This window comes from Perca fluviatilis, chromosome 24 (genome assembly GCF_010015445.1).
Source record: "Perca fluviatilis chromosome 24, GENO_Pfluv_1.0, whole genome shotgun sequence".
Taxonomy (NCBI): Eukaryota; Metazoa; Chordata; class Actinopteri; order Perciformes; family Percidae; genus Perca; species Perca fluviatilis.
Genome location: NC_053135.1, coordinates 10610585 through 10632812, shown reverse-complemented (window position 1 = coordinate 10632812; position 22228 = coordinate 10610585). Strand labels below are relative to the sequence as shown.

The 22228-nt window shown below is 40.4% G+C and overlaps 1 protein-coding gene across 6 annotated transcripts in view; it reads left to right on the top strand.

Annotated features, from left to right (window-relative positions):
* LOC120554091 (protein FAM184A-like) overlaps positions 1-22228 on the top strand; it is a 54844-nt gene that overhangs the window by 17120 nt on the left and 15496 nt on the right. For all 6 annotated transcript variants that reach the window (XM_039792700.1, XM_039792697.1, XM_039792702.1 and 3 more), the window contains 8 exons: positions 310-471; positions 1000-1135; positions 6115-6296; positions 7154-7339; positions 13478-13600; positions 13707-13868; positions 17381-17502; positions 17834-17984. In XM_039792700.1, the coding sequence (XP_039648634.1) occupies positions 310-471; positions 1000-1135; positions 6115-6296; positions 7154-7339; positions 13478-13600; positions 13707-13868; positions 17381-17502; positions 17834-17984 (1224 nt within the window). The remainder of the gene's footprint in view (positions 1-309; positions 472-999; positions 1136-6114; positions 6297-7153; positions 7340-13477; positions 13601-13706; positions 13869-17380; positions 17503-17833; positions 17985-22228) is intronic.

Here is a 22228-nt window from a genome sequence, read left to right as displayed (position 1 = left end):
ACTTAATATGTTTAGTTTTTTGAGAGATGATATTGTAAGCAATGTAGGCAATACAAATTATGCTTTTTCCGAAAATATAGCTTTTTTCCCTAGTTTGGGTTGTTTAAAAACGCAAAAAAAAAAAATCAGATTAATCGATCGATAAAGTGCTAAATTAATCGATTACAAAAAGAATCGATAGCTGCAGCCCTACACGGGAGGTTGCTGCTTGGTAGCATCCAGTGGATTTATCAGAGCTTTTTCACAGCCAACTGTCTGGATGTCTTCATCTCCCAGAGTGAATGATGTAATGTCTCTGCTCATGTGAAGGTTGAGCTTCGTAAGGAGTTCCAGGCTCAGGAAGCAGCGCTGCAGCGCTCTCTGTCCAAGCTGAGGAGTGAGCTTCAGAAAGCTCAGGAGGAGGCCAGAGAGAACCGAGACAAGACCAACAGACTGCAGACATCGCTGGCCAACGCCGAGGGAACTATCAAGGTGTGTGTGTGTGTGTGTGTGTGTGTGTGTGTGCGTGCGTGCGTGCGTGCGTGCATTGATGGACATGATGCACTTGTTTTTTAGGCAAACTAAACACTGATTTGTTAATAACCACATTTTAATAGTGCTAAGCCATGCTGACAACTGCTGCTCATACATACAAACTACCAATTTCTTCTTTTATTTACAGTATTCCTAACAAAGCACAAATAGTATGAGAGTCTTCTTTTGGTTAAATGTGGGTAGGAAAGTGGACGAAATTGGATGAAAAACAGTTGCAGAAAACAAACACAAAGATGAAAGCCTCAGGGCGAAAAAGATTTTCAAGGATCTCAGTGTTGGTGGGAAATTTAATGTGGTGTGCACTTATGGTCCTGCAGGCAAATCTGCAGAGTCTGAATAGCTAGATAGGTTTATGTGACTCTAGTCTGCAGAGGGAGAGATATGACTGGGTTTTAAAATATGTTGTTGTTGCATTGTGTGTCGTGTAGTGGTGAGTATGCCTGTGTGTTTCTGTGTGTGCTGCAGAACCTGCACAAACAGCTGGAAGAGGCCATCCAGGATGGAGAGATCTGGGTGATGCAGCTGAAGGACACAGAGTATGAACTAGACGGCAGCAGGGAACGAGTTCAACAGCAGGCAACTGAAATCCTCCATAAAGCCAGTAAGATGTTCCTCTACCTATTGTCGTTCACTAATAAAGTATACAGATGTTTTACACATCTGTTAAAGGGAAATCATTTTCAGCCTGGGGCTTATTCTCATGTTTTTTTTCTTTCCATTATGACTATTGATGTCATGATAGCATTTTAGTCACCACCTTATTGTAGAGATTCTGATAACATAAAATTATTAAGTAGTCACCTGGACATTCCTGTACTGGAACTGTTGCAGTGAACTGCATGAGGTTGTCGCTCACTTTCAATTTAGCTTGTGTGCATTCTAGAGAGAGAGGTGTACTTTAGCAAATGTTTTCAAGTTACCAAATTGCAAAACTGAGAGGAAAAAGACACACAGCGTACAGTTGCCCTGCTAAGAGAAAAAGCTGTGGCTTATTGTAAATGGACCCAAACACGAGGATGAAGGAACTCTGTGTATGTGGAGACAAATGTGAAAGCGATAACTACCTACTGTCCACCTGGGGCCACTTAAAACTGTGTAGACTCACCACTAAAATGACTAAAAGTCAGATTTATAGAGCCATACATGGTTCTGTTATATTAATCTCAGTCGTTGTGAAACTGAGAAACCGTGCAAAAACTCTAGTAGTTATTCATAAATAGATTTAGACATGCTCTTAATTACCTAATTGCATTTCAATCAGGAGACTTCATTTCAGATATGTGATGATTTATTGTACATGTGCGTAAAATGTACAGTACAGTCTTTGGAGATTAGACCCCACCGCCATTTACAAATTCTGAGAACATTTTTAAAAGGGGTAGGGCCGAAGTATGAACCCCCCAATGGAGTCTAGACACTGATGGTGGCGTGAGGAGCCCGAAGACCAACGCTGAAGTCCTGAAAGAATTTGCACTCAGCTCCATATCAATACTACTGTCTGTTCTACTGTCTTTAGACGAAGCACAATTTCATAGACAGTAAGGGCAAGAAAACTACTTATGCTAATTTATTATTTGATTTCCTCTCTCTACCTTTTAATTCATTTACATGTGGGAAATGGTGAATATACATCGTTTATACATTTGGCCCTAGGCACTCTAAATAGATTTTACCTGCTCCCAGAATCGTTCGAGGCACTCAACACATGAATGAGGGAAACTTGAACATAAGATAACTAGAGGAGGTTTTCAATGGGATGACCGACAGGAGAGGAAAATAACAGATGTCCCAGCCACGTTTAAGTCCACTGCGAGTTATACTCTTGAGTAGGATGGCCTGCTCTGGCGACCCGTAGGCTCTATCACCGGTATAACTTTCTTTATCAGGCAATGCTTGGTGTGCTACCTCCCTACATTTGTTCTCTTATCACGCGGAAAAGTGCTGGTCGGCACTTCTTACGTTCTCAGGACATCATTTTGCTTTCTGTCCCTAATGCGCACACAGAACAGGGAAATGAGGCTTTTGTGTACTTTGCCCCCTCTGCATGGATTACGCTGCAGAATGACTTGAGACCAAATGAATTAATCTCGGTAGCACAATGCTTTTAAATCCAAAATTCAAGAAATGGAGGGAGACTCTTTAAGATGTCAGTGTTTTCAATACTTTTTTCCTGGTTACAAAAATGGCTAGTTTAAATCGATGTAATGTGAATTGCTTTTGTTTTATTTTAGTTCTATTAACTTTGTCCTCTTGTGTTTCTTGTCTGTAACTACCGTATTTTCTGGACTATAAGTCGCACTTTTTTTCCTACTTTGGCTGGTCCTGCGACTTATAGTCAGGTGCGACTTATATATCAAAATATATATAATTTAACATGTTTTTACATGTTAATTCATACTGAAAACATTACCGTCTACAGCCGCGAGAGGGCGCTCTTGGCTTGTGACAACTAGAATGCTACTCCTAAAGACAACTGAGAAAGAAAAGAGATAACAAACTGCAGGTAGTAAAAAAACGGTAATCGAGCAGCAGAAAGAAAGTTTGAAATGAGGGAGAAACTTGTGAGGGACTGGCGAAAAGGTTACTCATACTGCAATGAAGAAAACAAAGAAAGCTAATCGGCTTATCGCGGGCTGAAAGCAAGATAGCCAAAGCTGGAGGAACGAGTCGGGAGGGGCTTGTCAACGGTGCAGCTACGTCTCCACGCCTTTTAATACACCCATGCTCCACGCCCCTGTAGCTAGTTGTTCTTTGTGCTATTGTATCGTTCAATAACTGTTAATGTGTTACGTTAACATACCGGACACCTACTGTATTCAGCCTGTTGTTCTGTGTGCTATTGTGTAGTTGACAGATGAAAAAAAATAAATTATTCTAAATAAATGCAACTTATAGTCCGGTGCGACTTATATATGTTTTTTTCCTCTTCATGACGCATTTTTTGACTGATGCGACTTATAGTCCAGAAAATACGGTATGTGTTTTGTATATGCTGCTGCCTGTCTTGGCCAGGTCTCAATCTCAATGGGTTTCTCCTGGTTAAATAAAGGTTATTATAATAATAATAAAAAGTCTGGAGCAAAAGTTGCTCTGTAATTTATAGACTGAAAATTTTTATATTCATAGTCAGACCGATATCGTGATGTATCATTATAGGATTGTCCAGAAATATATTGATTATAGCAGAATTCCTGTCTTGTGATATTATCGATATCGTGAGCCATGTATTGTGTATCGCATCGTGCGGTACCCTGTGATTCCCACCCCTAGTCAGAATGAACAAAAAAATATAGGGCCCTATCTTGCACTCAGTGCAATTGCCTTTGTACACCAACACGTGTATCATTCCTATTTTGCACCCGACGCACAGCAGACTTTTCCCTCCACAGACGCACGTCGGTAAATTAGGGAATGTATTTGCGCTTCAGCGGTTCAGCGAAAAGAGGAGGAGTGTTCCGCCGCAAATGTTCCCTGGTGCTATGTTGCAGTTTCAGAAAACTGTTCCGCCACTGACCAGGAAAAACCTGGTCTAAAGTTAGTCCCGCTAGTCTAAAGTCAGTAGTGCGTTATTCAGATGCTATTTTAGGGGCGCATGCTTGGCCATAATGTAGCGTGAAAAATAAAAATCTTACTGAAAATGCGCTTTAGGTGTTTGGATAGATCAGGAGGCACTTTACAGTACAGTCCTCAAAAAGTCGCAGCATTCTTTGTGGCTTGTTGTGTTTTACACAACATTTCCATGAATCATGGATGTGTTGATGACATAAATGAGGAAATATTAGAGGACTTAAGGAGACGTGATGTTGAACTACAGTGGGATTGGACACTCTGTTGGATTGGATGCGCTCCTGGTGGAGCGGGTGGAGGATGGAGATGGAGTGGGGGGAGATGGAAGGGGCACAACAGGAGCAGGTGGTGCATTTGGAGGCCCATGCTCCATGGCTGCAGCAATCCTCTCCAGACTTGAGGAGATGCGCCGAGAGGCCGCAGCAACATCGCCACCCGGCCAAGACGGGCATTTATTACTTGGCCGCATCCCGGACAGCTCCCGCTGGCGTGCGGCAGGCAAATCCGCCGTCATAGTAGGAAAAGCACAGGTGTATTCAAACCCATTAATGATGGCTGCATTCCAATTAGGAGAGGCCCTGGTATTGTGCATGCTGACTCACTGAAATAGCTTACTGGGACACTTGATGGAATTGAGCCATGTTAAGGTTATCAATTTCAGCTGTGCTTTTCCTACTATGACAAGTCAACATGTCTGTTGTGAAAAAGGTCCATAGCAATCCGCCATGGAACAAGCACTCCTGCTCTTAAAGGGAATTTGAGATGACTCTCTGATTGGTTATTTTCACGTTACGCCCAAACCACACCTAGCTACTTCAGACCAACCCATTTTAGATTTGTGTCGGGAGAAAGAGTCATTTATCCCGCCGGTATAATAGCAACAGCGCTCGAGATCCGCCCACAAAGCTACTTGCGTTTCACGTTTGATACTGGCGTTTCAGATCGTTAAAATAGGGCCCCTAGTGTTAACTTGTGCTGTTGGACAGTCTTTAGAGCAGGCTCTGTAAACACATTGCCATTCACATCCTGAAGATCTTAAGACTCTGTGGCATCACAAGGGGCCAGGTAGTAGAGGGATGCTACATTCCCAGACAGGATTGGCAGCAACATCACAAAATGGCTGCCGGGGCATCCACTACAGCTCCCAGAATGCCTCGTCCCTCACCCGGGTGTAGGTGTTTAAGCAATCTAATTGAAGCAGGATTGAGGATCACCAAAGGCATGACAAAGGGTGCAGGGAAGTACTGGACACTTGATGTTGATCACTGTTGAGGAATTCTGTTTAGTTTTAAAGAATCTCTTACTCCCCCAGGAAGTTTTGAGTTTGTTCTTGGACTTTGATTTGGATTTTAAAGTATTTTAGTTAAACTACCTGAGTTACCATTTCAGAAACCTGCTGATGGAAGAATAAAGCCTCTGTTGAACCTTCTAATTTTGCCTGTTCTTTTAGCTTTATTGCACCCTAGCCTTCCCTAGTTACCTCTCATGACATTACAACTCCTTCTGCCTCACTGCATGGAGCGTTTTTGCTACAAATTATCAGAATAAGAGCACCCTTAAAAGAAAGCCTAATGGAAACTGGTTTGATTGGTAAGAAGTTTGAAAGCTCTGGATTAAACCTTTTTATAATTCATTCAACAAAGGAACATTTGTCATGTAAATGCTCATGACTACTTTCTCCTTTTGGAACATCTGCTTTCTTTCTGCCCACTCAATTTCAATCAGAAAAGTACCACACTACTTTACCGTCCCATTTAGCAGTTCTCTACAAGTTTAATGAGCAGCATGTCTTTTCTTACAGGAACTTGAATAGAGGATACTTTTTGTTCAACAACTCCATTTGCAGTATATGTTGATGAAACCGTTGCCTAAAGCAGTAAGACAAAGGCTCAAATTTGAAAGGTTGCCTGTGGTGGAGATTTGATTCACTGTGTTGAACAGATCCGAACTGTTCTGATTGCCTACTGTGTTGCCTCTTTGACACACTTGGGATTTTGGTTTGACTGTTCCCAGGTCAGATTGGCTCCCTGCAGGCCACCCAGATGTCCCACGAGGCCACCATCAGGAACCTGGACGTGGAGCAGAGCCGGCTGAAGGAGAAGATCAGCCGGCTGGAGGAGGAGAGGGAGGCTCTGCTCAACCAGAGCCAGGCCTCTAATGACCAGCACAAACAAAAAGTGCTCAAACTAGAACAGGTGCTTTTAACCCTTCCTTAATCCCAGTGCAGATTGGGGGGGGGGAAACAGGCCATTTATTGTATAAAGACAACACTTTTTTGTAGGTAATATATGAGGATATGAGAAAAATATCTAATTGCGACTATTTTGACAAATATGATTCCCAATATTGAGAGGAATGATAATTTTTGTATCATTTGTCTGTAGGATATGTTTTGTAGGCCGGGACGTCTCTGCAGCACCACAATACGTAATTCAGAATGGTTTGACACATTGGTTGCCTTTAAAGTGTTCATATTATGCTCATTTTCAGGTTCATAATTTTATTTAGAGGGAATATCGGAATAGGTTTGCACGGTTTAATTTTCAAAAAACACCATAGCTGCTCCTCTTTTCTCTGTGTGTTGAGCTCTCTGTTTAAGCTACAGAGTGAGACATCTCACTTCTGTTCCATCTTTGTTGCGAGTCGCACATGTGCAGTAGCTGGGTCAGCTGCTAGCTAATCAGAAGCAGAGCATGAGGGCGTGTCACGCTAGCAGCTAGGCGAGCATTATAACGTGTGTTACAAAGTGACGCACGTTTGTCTCTGAAGCAAAGGCTGGACTACAATAGAGATGTTTGGAGCAGTTTGTGAACAGTGTTTTCTGTTGGAGATGGCAAGTCCCTTTGGGGGGGACTTTGGGCTTTTTCACTTTGTAAACCTATAACATGCACAAAAAAGATAAATAACACAATAAAGGAAAGGGAACAAGCCAAAAAGCATAATATGAGCACTTTAACTAATATTGCTAATATTAGACTTGCGATATTGCACTAGTCCATGTTGCGATTAATTGTGCAGCCCTACTTTTTTGTCCTTGATTGTTTCTCCTCAGTCTCTGCGTGAGGAGCACCAAGGTTATGAGAAGGAGCTCTGCAGGCTGAGAGCACACTACGAGGAGGAGATGCATCGCTTCAGGGAGGCGCAGGTCAGAGCACTGGAAGAGATGGAGGAGAAACACCAGGCCATGAGGGAGGAGGCCCAGCAGGAGAAAGAGGAGGAGAAGAAAGTCCTCATGACGGTAAGTACCATGTTAGCATTTATCATTTCACTTTTTAGTGCTAGTGTTCTTTTTTTTATTCTGAAAAAGAACAAAACCATCTCATTTGAGTTCTTTTATAATGATACAGGAGTGAGTAAAAACAGGACATTTTTGATACATGGAGAATCATCAAACCATGTAATCACCACTACTACACAATATGGCAAGAATAATGGTAAAATGTTTTTTCCCCTGTGGTTTGAGAGGGTGTATACATCAGGGCTGTTGAAATGGATCATTGCATCGCGATGCGGACCTGGGCGATTCTGCATAGATGCAGTGACAGACCATAATCCATTATTGCCTACTGATGTTACTTGTGGAATTTCAAGTCACTGATTTTTTTTATTTTTATTGTCTGTCATCCGCTACATTCAGGAAGTGTCTTTTTTAAGAGCAAATACAATAAAAAAGGAAGTTGATTCTTGAATTATGTTGATGAAAACCACGTGTAGCAGTGTATAATAATATTGAGGAGGTGGTGCATCGGCATATTGAATCGTTAACAGGATAATCGGAATGGAATCGTGAGATCAGTGAAGATTCACACCCCTATTATACATCTACGTATTGGTTCAAATAAATGCTGTAGGAGTGACAAGTAATTCATTCTTAAAGAACGAAACCCTAACGGCTGTGTTTCTCTTTACCATATGGCTGAGTCTTCTGTTTACACACTGCTGTCAAACAACGCTGTCAATGTCGCTGCAAACAAAATCACAAGCTCAGCGAGAGTTGTTCTCTTGTGGTTTGACTATTTTAAGAGATGTGGACACAAATGAACGCTGTCCGAGGAAAACGGTTTCTGAGATTGTTTGTCTTAAGTTTGTACACCCTTTTATGAACGTAGACATCCTCATTATTTTAATAATATATATATATATATATATATATATATATATATATATAGACCCCCATGGTGGCACAACATGCAACAGGACGCAATTGAAGTTCCCAATTTTCATGTAAAAACAGTAATTGCATCCGATTCTTGAGTGTTGCTCTCAGGATTTTGTATCTTTCTTTTCAGTGCAGCACCATCAGCAATTTAGTTTCCTCCTCATAGTGAAATGGCCTCAGTCGTATACGAAATATGTATCCCTGAGAAATGAGCAGCTCCCTTAACTGACTGCACACATTTAATTAGGTCAACATTCAGACTAAGATGTGAAAACAACATCACTCTCTCCCTGTGTTTCTCTCTGCGGCTTTAATTCAGTCACGTCTTTTTTCTTTCTTCCTCCACTTTTCTTTTTTTCTCTCATTCTCTCTCCCCTCTGTCTGAGTTCAAAGGGGCTGCATGAAGTGAATACAAATGACCTTCTTGCCAACAACAAATCAAATTACACTGTTTAAATTCACTTACACAGTGATTAATTTACCACAACAGCATTGCATTACCAACAACAAATGGTTGTAAGCAGCGAGGAGGACTGTACTGTTTATTACTAACGATACCAGTAATACCAATACCAATAGAGTACTTCATTTGATACTTTATTTTTTTTTTTTTATTATTCTACTTCATTACGATACCTATCATGTGAATGGCGGCATCTCGGCATGCTGAACTGCCAACTTCACCAAAGACTGTAAGGGTTGTAGCTGCTGCGGTAGTTGGCCAATCGCACGTCGCATTTAAACGAAGAGTGCTTGCAGTGATTGGCTGTGAGCAAAACTATATATATACATACATACATACATACATACATACATACATACACACACACACACATATATATATATATATATATATATATATATATATATATATATATATATTTTGCTTCAAGATCTGGGTTAAAGGATCACATGCAGGCATCGTTTGACTACTTGGTACTGGGTTATTACTAATAATGCTCATCTGTTATTTCTTGGTGAGCCCTTTTGTGATACCATAAATAACCAAACACATAAGGAGCAGTTAGGTGCTGCATGATCTGCTGTCAGTCACCAGAATGATGCAGGATGACATCACCAGAATGGCACTAAGTGGTTGTCGTTATCTGATTGGTCAGCAATATTAGTTTCTCCTCGAATGTTTAAAGGGAAGGAGCGCTTGTTTTTCTCCTGCTTGCAGCCCCTTATGGCACATTACACCCAATTTATTCACGCTGACATGGCTCCACCTGCATTCAGCGTTAACATTAAGAATCCCATTCTTACTGGAGCTTGTTGACATCCAGCGCAAGTGAATGAGCTCAGAGGCATTAAGGCAGCATGGTATATCACTACCACAGAGTAACTGCCCACATTGTGTCTCAAAAAGACTATTCCTTTAACAATACAGCTTATGTTCTGCCTCTGAAATGATTACACACATTTTGAGTTTTAAATAATTTTGAACTCGGTGTTCCCCCTCTGTCTCTTCCTATATCACTCCTCTTTCATAACATTTCTTTCTCCCCCCTCCCCCTTGAGCTCATGCTTCCAATGCTGTTTGAAACTAACTGCTAATTTGTTGATTTTCATTGACATTAAATCCTGCCTTCAAGCCAAGAGAGATCGCTGTGTGTGTGTGTGTGTGTGTGTGTGTGTGTGTGTGTGTGTGTGTGTGTGTGTGTGTGTATATATGTGTGTGTTTATAGAGTCCCTGAAAGAGAGCGATAGAGAGAGGGGCGAGAGAGAAATTATGAAAAAGGAAATATTATGTAAGCCAGAGTGGTGCTGCGCCTTGTCGTCTTTAGATTAATGTCAGCTTTTATTTAAAGCAAAATTAGCGCGGGTGTAGGAAGACGGGGAGGGTGAAACAAGGATATAGACAGAGAAGACGGAACAGATCATTTTTTTAAAAGTCATCATCTTCATCATTTTTACTTTCAACTTTTATGTCTGTCAGCAAGATATTAACGAGTTTCTAAAGCGAGGCAATAACATGATTAATTCCACAAATTGCATGTACTGTATTAATTCAGAATTCACCAGTCTACTTAAACCCAGATGAGATGGCTTTCCGCTCATATCTCTAATCTCCCGTCTGCTTACTGCTCTTCTGTGGACGTTAGTTAGTTAATTAATTCATTAATTCATTCATTCATTCATTCATTCATTCATGTAGTGGGTTTGTTTCCAGATAAATGTAACTAAGACACAGTAAACTGTCTTTGTCTTCAGCTGTTGTCTGGACTCTTCCGGTGGTTGGATGTTGATGTAGATCAGTGTAAACAGTATGGATTGTCTTATTGAACGTTAAGACTAGGGGCCCTATTTTAACGATCTGAAACGCCAGTATCAAACGTGAAACGCAAGTAGCTTTGTGGGCGGATCTCGGGCGCTGTTGCTATTATACCGGCGGGATAAATGACTCTTGCGCCCGACGCAAATCTAAAATGGGTTGGTCTGAAGTAGCTAGGTGTGGTTTGGGCGTAACGTGCAATAAACCAATCAGAGCGTCATCTCACATTCCCTTTAAGAGCAGGCGCGCTTGTTCCGTGGCGGATTGCTATTATAACGGCGGATTTACCTCCCGCACGCCAGCGGGAGCTGTCCGGGATGCGGCAAAGTAGTAAATGCCCGTCTTGACCGGGTGGCGATGTTGCTGTGGCCTCTCGGGCGCATCTCCTCAAGTCTGGAGAGGATTGCTGCAGCCATGGAGTGTGGGCCTCCAAACGCACCACCTGCTCCTGTTGTGCCCCTTCCTCCTCCCCCCACTCCATCTCCCTCCACCCGCTCCACCAGGAGCGCATCGCGCATCGCCACTCCCAGACCAGATCCCGCCGGAGTGTCCAATCCCGCCGTAGTTCAACATCACGTCTCCTTAAGTCCTCTAATATTTCCTCATTTATGTCATCAACACATCCATGATTCATGGAAATGTTGTGTAAAACACAACAAGCCACAAAGAATGCTGCGACTTTTTGAGGACTGTACTGTAAAGTGCCTCCTGATCTATCCAAACACATGAAGCGCATTTTCAGTAATATTTTCCTTGTAATTATGTATGGTTTGCAAAAATGGGAATTGATGCGTCTGTGTAGATGAGGGAAGCAAGGTGTATGCGCGTTGTGCACACGCTACATTATGGCCAAGCATGCGCCCCTAAAATAGCATCTGAATAACACACTACTGACTTTAAACCAGGTTTTTCCTGGTCAGTGGCGGAATTGTTTTCTGAAACTGCAAAATAGCACCAAAGAACGTTTGCGCCGGAACACGCCTCCTCTTTTCGCTGAACCACCCCCAGGAGCGCAAATACATTCCCTAATTTACCGACGTGCGTCTGTGGAGGGAAAAGTCCGCTGTGCGTCGGGTGCAAAATAGGAATGATACATGCGTCGGTGTACAAAGGCAATTGCGCTGAGTGCAAGATAGGGCCCTAGGTCTGCAATAATGATTAATTGGCTTAATCTGATTAATTGTTTGGTCTTAAAAAAAAAAACATCAGAAAATAGTGAATCATAATGTCCTCCAACCCAAGGTAATGTCATCAAAGGTCTTCATTTGACACTCAAACCCAAAGATTTCCAATTTACTATAAGCAAAGAAAACTGCAAACTGTTACATTTGAGAAGCTAGAGCCATCAAATGTTTGCACTGCAAACGGTTCATTGATGATCAAAATAGCCGCGGATTCATTTTCTGTCTTTCGACTACGAATCCTAGCCGTTGTATATGGTTATCATTGTATCGTGGCTATGAACCAATCAGATTGCTTGATTTGAGCTACCAGTTGTATAAGCTCCGTTATCCCACAGGGGACACATGCAAGGTATTTCAATCCTAGTTTTGTACGCTCTAGTTTTTATTGTGGAATACAGTATAATTATCTGTGGGTTTATTTTGTGGGTGTTCTCAATGTTTTCGTAATTGGCATTGGTTGATTAGTAATTTCCATGTTGTTATGGAAGGATAAATTGAACCTTGAGCCTTGTGAAAGGTTGGAAGCAATGTGATACAGGCACATCTACTGTAATTGGGTTAGAGAGAGAGGATGTGGATTACTGGTTGGCTCCCATGTGGCTAAGATAAGATAGGCGGTTGCTTTATAGTTTTCTCACGTTGTATGGGAAGGAAGGTAGAGCTTCACATGGTTACAACTTGCATGTTTCACACCATCAGACAACTCAAGGGGGTGAATGATTATTTACACACTGAACCAATGCATATCTAGTAGGAAATGGCAATATGGATTAAACCACAAACTATCACGTGTGTATATATGCAGCTTTATATGACAATATTGATATACATGTATTGTGATGGAGCAGTTTCTGGATATAATCGATACTATTCAAGAAACTGTAGATAAAATAACCAGGTGGGAATGTCACTTTTTGGCTCATCCAATGAATAAATAATCTGATCAATCAAAGTGCATTGACGCCAAAATCTTTTACATTAATTTGCATCGTCTGCAATGATCAAATACAACCAGATACATTAAAGGGATGGCTACTGCAGTATTAACAGTGTGGAAAATGTATAATAAGATCTAAGTCATGTTGTGCATTTACTAAATTAGCATTATGTCAGCAGATGGTCAGCATATAAGGGGAAACTTTTGAAATCAGTGAAATGAATAGGGTTTGACCAGAAATGTGTCTCTTAGGATACTATGGTGCTGTTTATCCAGCAGTACAGTATTAAACAACTGGTACAATGCAAGCAAAACACAATGATGCTTGTATTTTATAAAACATATCCCGTATAAATATCAGTGCTAGGAATTAATAACTGAAACTAAGGCAAACCAAGAAGTAGAAAGGTGGGGGGGAGCATTTCATAAGAGAAATACAGAGCGGCCCAGAAAGGATTTGGTTATGTGGTTTGAAGGATTATAGAAACCGTTTGGCTCGTTGAATGAGATGGGCTTTAAAGTTTAAAATGCCAACTCGCGTGTCCCCTCCTTCATTCAGTAGCCATGCTTCACACTCAACAACTGCCACAACTCCATGTTATGGCCCGAATGGTATTTACAGTGGCTTCTTAACTCCCCTCCTTTTTTTAGAGATATTTTCCGGATATGTCGGTAGCAATACTGCAGAAATGAAAAAGAGCTGCCAGTAGTTTTTGGTGATGTTATTTGAATATAAAGTTTTTAGACTAAATCTGTTTCTTCAATTTCTGATTGTTCCTCTTTTTTTTGTTTCCTTCTTCATTCTCCTCACAATTCTCCAGAAAATGAGTCAGGAGTTTGAGATTAAGCGCCTGTCATTGGAGGAGCAGCGTGATCGCCTTCAGCAGCAACTCGACAACTTGAAAGAGGAGCTCTCGGCCAAGCTCAATATGGCCAATCAGGAGGTACGAAACGTCACATCAACTCTACTCACGAGTCCTAAAACGTAAAAAAAAATAAAAAAATAAAAAGAATCTGATGCTGTATTAACCCCTCTGTTGATCCCTTTAGGTGTCCCACTTCCAGGAGCTGGTGAGAGAGGGGGAGCAGAACATGAGTTCAGCTCAGGCACAGATCAGCTGTCAGAGGGAAACTCAGGAGAAACTCAAGACAGAACTGGACGCTACTCGAGCCCGGGTCCGAGAGACCAGCAACCTGCTAACTGACCTACAGGTGAAGGAAATACTGAGGATAAAACCAAGAGCATTTAGAGTTTAGGAGTACCTTAATACAGCTTTTACTTTACAGGTTCATAAATTCCTGGTACGTTTTCTGGAAATAACTCGGGTCATTTGTCACCAATTATAGGGAAAATGTGAATGTGCTTTTACAGCAAGGAAAGATTCATCCATTATTGACTTATTACTGTAAACTTTACTCTCAATATACTGTAGGTTAAATTGTATGCTTGCCAGTAGCTTGCCAAATTTCACATTTTTGCATGTTTAGCTGAAAGACTATATCTTAATTAATTGGAAGAGTAACAATTGAACTGTACTTTTTTATAATTAGTATTAAATGACAGTTTCCAGGAAATGTCTTGGATGTTGTCACAGACCAATACAATAAAGTGTTAACAAAATGTTATATTATATATAGTATATATTTAGTGTAGCTTTTATGTGTTGGTGTTAGGCATATGGCTGTCAAATAAGACAACATATTGCTGCTTGTCTTTGACAGATGGTACTGCTACTTAAAACCAAATGAAGGGGTCACAGGAGTATTTTCTCAGATGTTTGGATCTAGAGAAATTGGCAAAAAGGTTAAGTTTTAGTTGAACACTCTAGGTGTGACCTTAATTTCTCTAATATGTATTATTGTTTAGTTCCCTGCTAGTGTAATGAGCAAACTGACCAGCTGGTCAGTGTTGACCCTGGTTATGACCCATCCTAATCCTGGTTTTCGTTTTATAGTATAATAAACAGTCTACAGTAGCCCTAACTATGAGTGTCTAAGAAGCTATTAACCTGCCGAGTCACTTACATTTCACATTGACACTCAACCTGTCAGTCAGTAATTTGCTTCGTCACCTAGTTTGCACCATTGGCTGGGGGGACTACAGCTGGCAATAAGCCGTAAGCTGCTCCTTTTACTTCAGAGGGACTGTCCACTAAATTATAAATCAATAAACTAAACTAGCGAGTCGATGTGTTAGTCAGTACAACTATCAGCCACTCAGTCCGTCAATCAAACAAACCTCAACTCGTGGAGTTTGCTGATGTCTTTGCAGAAAAATCTAAGTGTAACTAGTTATCCGGAAATTTCAGCAAAAGAGGGAGGGATTTTGAAAGAAAAAGGACCGATGGATGGCGAGATGGGAGGGGGGGAGAGAACATTTTGTAAGCGGGAAATGAGATTTAACTCGAGAAATAAGTGCGTTATTGAAGGCCAGCTGTGAAATAATGATGATGAGGCTATTTTGGGTAAAGTGGTCCTGTGTTTGAAAAGAGCCCTGCTGGTATAGAGAGACAAGAAGACAAGAAGAGTGTGGGTGAGTTAGAGGGAGAGACAGGGAAAGAGACTTTTTTTTATTTTATTTTTATTTTTTTAATAAATATAAATAGAGGATAAAGTTGGGAAAATTGAATTGTTGCAAAATAATTAACTGATACCGCAAAAGTGGTTGAAATGTAAATAGGAAAGCAAATTAATTGAATGTAACGCTGTCTACAACACAAACATGCACAAAGATGAAGTGAAAATATAAATGAGAGGAAAAAAAAGTCACAGCTGGTGGAAAATGGCATATCAGTGAATACAAAATGCCTAATAAAAGACAGAAAGAGGGATGATAAAAGAGACGGAGAGACTGAATGGGGAGGGATAATTACATGAAATTGCAGAGGGCTGCTCCTTGCTTTCCCACTAGAGCGAGAACTTGTATGAAAAGAGAGGATTTGGACTGTTAAAAAAAAAAAAAAAGGCCAGCCTCACACAGGATTGCATCTTGTGTTCACACTGAGCTCACTGCAGGAGAGACACAAGCACTGAGGCAGCCGGGCCCTGTGACTGTGGATCAGCTGTTGTTTAGCAGGGTGGGAACCCTTGAGTAAGCTCATTACTTTCATAAAAGAAGAAGTTCAGTGATACTTTTGTCAGTTCTTTTTTTGTAAGATAATTTTTTAGGCGTTTAAAGGCCTTTATTTGACAGGACAGCTGAATGAGAGAGAGAGAGAGAGAGAGAGAGAGAGAGAGAGAGAGAGAGAGAGAGAGAGAGAGTGTATTTTCCACAAAACTGTTTTGTGCTAAAAAAAAAAACCAGTACTGATTGTTAGAAAAATGTATATTTGGTTGGTAAATTTATTAAAATGGATAAAAATGAATACAAGAAATGATGCAATCTACAGTATATGTTGGGTTGAAATGTTGAGCTTTGCAAATGTCCTATTAGTTACAGTGTTTTTACTTTAGTATTCTTACTTTAAGCACTGGTGGTAAGTAACTTGAGTACTGTACTGCCAAGTACAAATTAGAGGTACTTTTACTCCACTACAATTTTAGAGGGAAATATTAATAGAAATATTGTACTTTATTATTATTATTATTATTATTATTATTATTATTATTAAAAAACAAGGATCAGAGAAATGTGCAAAATATGAACGCAAATGTCTAAAGCGGAATTTTAGTTTAATCTTCTCTCCCAATTATCATCTCCCAACCCTTCAGATTTCTCTTTTGGAGGGGCCCAACCCCCAGGTTGGAAACTACTGGACTAAACTTCCTAACTGTACACAAAGTAAAAGTAGTTCCACCTCGACCAGCTACAACAGTAAAATGCTATTTTCTGCCTTCAAAAATATGATTTATTTACATGTCACAGTACAATGTAATCAAAAGTATTAGGATCAAATTGCAGGGCTCAGTTACAATGAAAGGGGACTCCTCTCCACTGAGTGTTCTTGTTTGTCTCTAATGCTGATGACACCATTAGTCCCTTTCTCTGAGAGAGTCAGCCCAACGTGGACCAAAAGCATCTCACAAAAGCATCTCCATCACTATAGATATCCAAACCCCCAGATAACCCGTGCAGCAGTCCTTAAAGTTAAAACAATGAAGAAAGGCATCAAATGGGAATGTTGGCTCCATTCCTACCACAGATGATGACCCAATATCACAGAGAACATATTTAGGTTCATTGAAATGGAAAATGTCTTCTTAAAAACATCATTTCTGGGATCTAAACATTTGAGTCTGGGTTTAAGCACTCAAGCACTTCACCCTGAAGCCGAACAGAGAAGCTTTTAGGTCTTTTTAATGAACTCCTCAGCAGTTAAACCCCGGAGCCTCTTCAGCAGCAAGAAACAGCTGACCCGGTCAAGTTTAGTTTCTGCCTCGGAACCAGCGCATTATAAATGCCCTGTAGCCGTGGCATTATAAATAGATGTGTGGAGGTGGGCATTATGAGTCATCAAATGTTCAGTTATTGAAATGCTGCATCTGGTCAGAGAAAGCAATTTAGGAAGATGTATTTACTTTAAGTTGCTTCACATTGTTATTAATGATTCAGCACTCTTTCACCAAGTGTCAATCACTTCAGCGCTTTATTGGAACAGGGATTATAGCAGGCATTTTAAGTACATACACTGTCACCAATTTTAAGTTAAGTATTTAATAATTATTGCCTTTTTTATAAACTCTTAAATATTGGGGTATTACGGCTAACCTGTTTGTGTTTGAAGGAGGAGATCGAGACCCAGAGACAGCAGCATGATGCCAGAGTGATGTCCATCAGAACAGAAGAGAAGCAGAAGATGGACAAGATGGCCGATGACTTGGACCAGAAATGGAGAGATGCACTGCGGTAAAAAGAAACCAAACAAAAAAAGAACCTTCCTCCATATGTGTTACACTCTTTGTCAGCCTGTCGGGCTCAGTTTCTCGAGTTTTGCTCTTCCCATTTGTTATATCATTCATCTGTCATCTCTCGCCCCCTCTGTCTCATCATCACACTAGTTATTTGCATAACAAGTCCACTTGTCATGCCAAAGCACTCATGGATATAATAAGAATTGGAAATGAACACAATTGGAAGCAAGCTTATAGAAGCATACACTATTTATTGTAAAGATCTCCTTCAGCAGGATAAAATGTTATTATTTTTTTTTAACCAAACTCTGTCTGCCTGTTCGTAGGGAGGAGGTGCGTTTACTGAAGGAGGAGTTGAACGAGGAGTATGAAGCAGATAAACAGGCGGCGCTGACTCAGCTCTCCCAGCAGAAAGAACTGGAGATGATGGCGGCGAGAGAGGGCTGGCAGAGGAAGGTGGAAGACTTGCTGGAACAGGTAAAACACATGCACAGCACTGTATCAATATTGCAAAAGATGCAACATAGGGAGCACACGCACTTGCTGCATCACACACCTGGCACGGGGCAGGTGCACAGTCCGTTACGTGCACATACAATATCTGGTTTCAGAGGTGTTACAGATATCCTTTACCTGTGTTTTGCAGTGACAATAGTTGTCATTATTTAGCGTTTACTTTTGTTGAGGAAGAGCCTTTGGAATTTATTTTGAACCCAAAACGAAGTATTCAGATCCTTTACTTAAATAAAAGTACTAATATCACACTGTAAAAAAAACTCTAACAAGTAAAAGTCCTGCATTGAAAATTGTTACTTAACATGCTCTTATTATGCTCATTTTCAGGTTCATAATTATAGTTAGAGGTTGTACAAGGATAGGTTTACATGGTTTAATTTTCAAAAAACACCATATTTTGGTTGTACTGCACATTGCTGCAGCTCCTATTTTCACCCTGTGTATTGAGCTCTCTGGTTTAGCTACAGAGTGAGGCATCTCACTTCTGTTCCATCTTTGTTGGGAGTCGCACATGCGCAGTACCTAGGTAAGGACTACTAGCCAGTCAGAAGCAGAGTATGAGGGCGTGCTAGCAGGTAGGCGAGCATCTCTGAAGTAAAGGCTGGACTACAATAGAGCTGTTTGGAGCAGTTTGTGAACAGTGTTTTCTGTTGGAGATGGTAAGTCCCTTTGGGGTGGACTTTGGGCTTTTTCACTTTGTAAACCTATAACATGCACAAAAAAGATATAACATTATAAAGGAAAGGGGAAAATAATATGAGCACTTTAAGTAAAAGTATGTATCATCAGGAAAATGTACTTAAGTATTCAAAGTAAAAGTATTAAATGCAGAAAATCCTCACATTTTAGAAACTGGAAACGATCAAAACACTTCTGTCAATCAACTAAGTGTTTTATCATTTCAGGTGTACTTATAAACTAACTCTGAGTTTTGTGTGCAAAATCTGTAAAGTAACTAGTAATTTAAGATGTCAGATTAATGTAATGGAGTCAAAAGAGATATGAAAAGACTCAAGTAAAGTAACTCAAATTTGTACTTAAGTACAGTATTTGAGTAACTTACATTCCACCACTGCTTTTTCCTTTGATAGAAATAGGGGGCACCCACAGCCCTGACCTTTATCCCTCAACCCAGTTTGGGAATCACTTGATTGACAGCTCCACTCGACGTTAAAGCCTGGAGCAAAGATTGTCCGTCCGAGGAGCGATACAACTCCATCTCTCTCTCTCTCACACACACACACACACACACACACACACACACACACACACACAACACAACAGGCTTCGCTGCCTCTGACTTCCTGTGAAGGAGATTTACAGTGATGCCATGAACAACCACTTCACCTGCTTTGCAAATCGCATAATTCCCACAACAACAATAAATCGGCCTGTAAAAGACTAAAGGATTAAACTTCTCTTCCTGTGGTATTTTTGTCTCAATTTCTCTGTTCTTCGCCTCGAGTGATGCAGAATTAAAAAAAAAAAATTCTTGTTTTTTTAATTAGTTTTTCCTCAAAGCCCATATCTCTCCTCATACACATGTATGCTGTATATACACATACATAGGCACTTTATACACATACTGTACACACACTTAAGGTGTGTGTGTGTGTGTGTGTGTGTGTGTGTGTGTGTGTGTGTGTGTGTGTGTGTGTGTGTGTGTGTGTGTGTGTGTGTGTGTGTGTGTGTGTGTTTCAAACTCAGACGCTTGTACTCTCATGTACCCATCCGTGCTGAGCATACTGCCTCTGGCTAATTCCTAGCCCAGCTGAGTCACAACTGAAACCTTAAAGAGGCTCGTCCTGATTTTGCCAAGACGCCGATGGCCTCAGATAAACATTTCCTGACAAGCTAGAGCCAGATTCGGATGCCCTCGACACCCCAATACGTAACAAAAGCAGCTTACGGTACAACACTACGATGTAAAAGGAACTGACTTTGTGTGTAAAACGACAAAAAAAACAGCATTTCCCACAGTCACACAAGAGAAACCTGTGTTGTGAGGGCAAGGCCCATGTATCTGTGTTAGCTGTGTGATGGACCAATGGTCTGACCACGGTAGTGGATAGCAATAAATCTGCAGAACATTTTTAGAAAACAGAAAAATATTTCCCTCCATAGTTTTCCAATGCCATCAGGTCAAAACCAAAAAGTCATAGATTTGCAATCACATAAAACAAGGTTGTTTAAGCTCTAGCTAGTAACATTTTGAAAACTGGACCGGGAGGAGGAGGTGGGCCTATATTCAATTAAAGCTAGAGTGCATAGTTTCTGTCGCCCCCATTAGGAATTCTAAGTAATAACAACAAAATGTTGGTTGGCGCTTCCACAGGATACAAGCCTTATGTGATCGCGCACGTGCCCCCACCCCTCCTCCACACAGTTGCTAGTAGCCAAGGAGGACATGGAGGATTAAAAAAAACATGATGGACTCTTCAGAAGAGGTCATTATCTTCACTCGAGCTTCTGCGCGGGAAAGTCACCGGACACCACAATCTTCTGAACATAGTCACACTGAGAAATCCAGAGAGAGTTGTGTGGAGCTGATAGTCTTAATTAGCTTTGTAGAAACTCATTTGGCAATGGCTTGAATGTAATGGACGTTCGTTAATATCAAAAAGTTACGCACTTAAGCTTTAAACTTGAAAAATAATTTAATAATAATAAAGGCTTCTATAGTGAGGCTATCTGAATCTGCTGCATTAGTTTTGGTAAAACGCATAAATGTGAATTACAGTACAAACCGCTGCATTTCAAACTGATCATGCAGAGTGGCTGAAAATAACCATCAAACAATGTCACAGACCAAATACCTAAGGAGCTTACACGTGTGTGTGTGTGTGTGTGTGTGTGTGTGTGTGTGTGTGTGTGTGTGTGTGTGTGTGTGTGTGTGTGTGTGTGCGCGCGCGCGCGCGCGCATCTGTGATGTCTGTGTTTCGTCTCATCAAAGGGCTTTTGGTGAATTGTGCTTTTTTTGTGGTAATTTTAGCTACATGAAGACACAGCCCTCTGAGTTATAGAGATAATTGGTAAATACATTATTTTGTGTGTATGCATAGGAGTTTACTGTATTACACACCATTTTCAACACTCGGCAAGAAAAAGAAACTAATAAACCAAAATGTTGAACAATTCCTGTAAAGGCAACAAACATGAAACATAGCTGGAAAAACATTTTTATGTAAAAAAATTATGTAATTCAGTAAATAGTAAAATAATATTTATATTGAGTTAAAACTATTACATAGCCACATATACAGTATATGATGCAAATAAGTAAATATAGCGAAAAATATTAACAAGTCAGTAATCATAAATAAGAATTAATTAGAAACAATTGTATAATCAACTAATCAACCTTTATTTTGTAAATGTAATATCTTTGGACTGCTGGTTGGACTAAACAAACAAATAATTTAACTTTTTTCAGTATACTTTGTCATGACTTATTTTCTGACATTTTATGGATAAAACAATAATCACAATCGATAACAAAACTAATCCTCAGCTGCAGCCCAATGCATAATAATGCCCTTATTACTAATATACCTTCATGCATCACTTCACATTTTAAACGTCAAGCTGCCTTTACTGTTCACGCATGACCCATGTTCTAGCTATATTTAAATAATTCATAGAGGAAACTGACATCGGCGAAAATACATACATCCGGCGGAATTTCCTGCCGCACCGGTGCAATCCCGGAAGGGGAACGTCAAGTATATAGACTATTATAAGCCCCTACGCAACTTCTAGGCAAGTCCCGCCCTACGAAGCAGCCCGATTGGTTGGGGTTAGGCATTGACCTTGAGTAGTTAAGGTTAGGATAGCCGACTGGTCAGGGGATAGAACCTGAACATATTGGGTTTGGTTACCTTGCGGGTCTTGCCTAGAAGTTGCGTGGGTTCCATAATAACGTGTAAGTGAAAGATCTCCCTTTTTTTTTTTTAGCTAATATTATGAACTTTAATACTTCCTCCATGTTTATCTTTACAAATCCAAGATAATATAAAGCAACAGAGTCCCGTCATACCTGCTATTCAGGTGCCCTGAGTTTCTCTTTTTAACGGAAATACTGTTTTCATTCACTAATTAATTCCAATGGCAGCTAGTTTGCCTTTTTGGTTTTTCTCTAATGTACCTGATAAGTCTCTCTTCATCTGTGATTTCCTTAAGGGTCAGCATTGACTACAAGAAGTGTT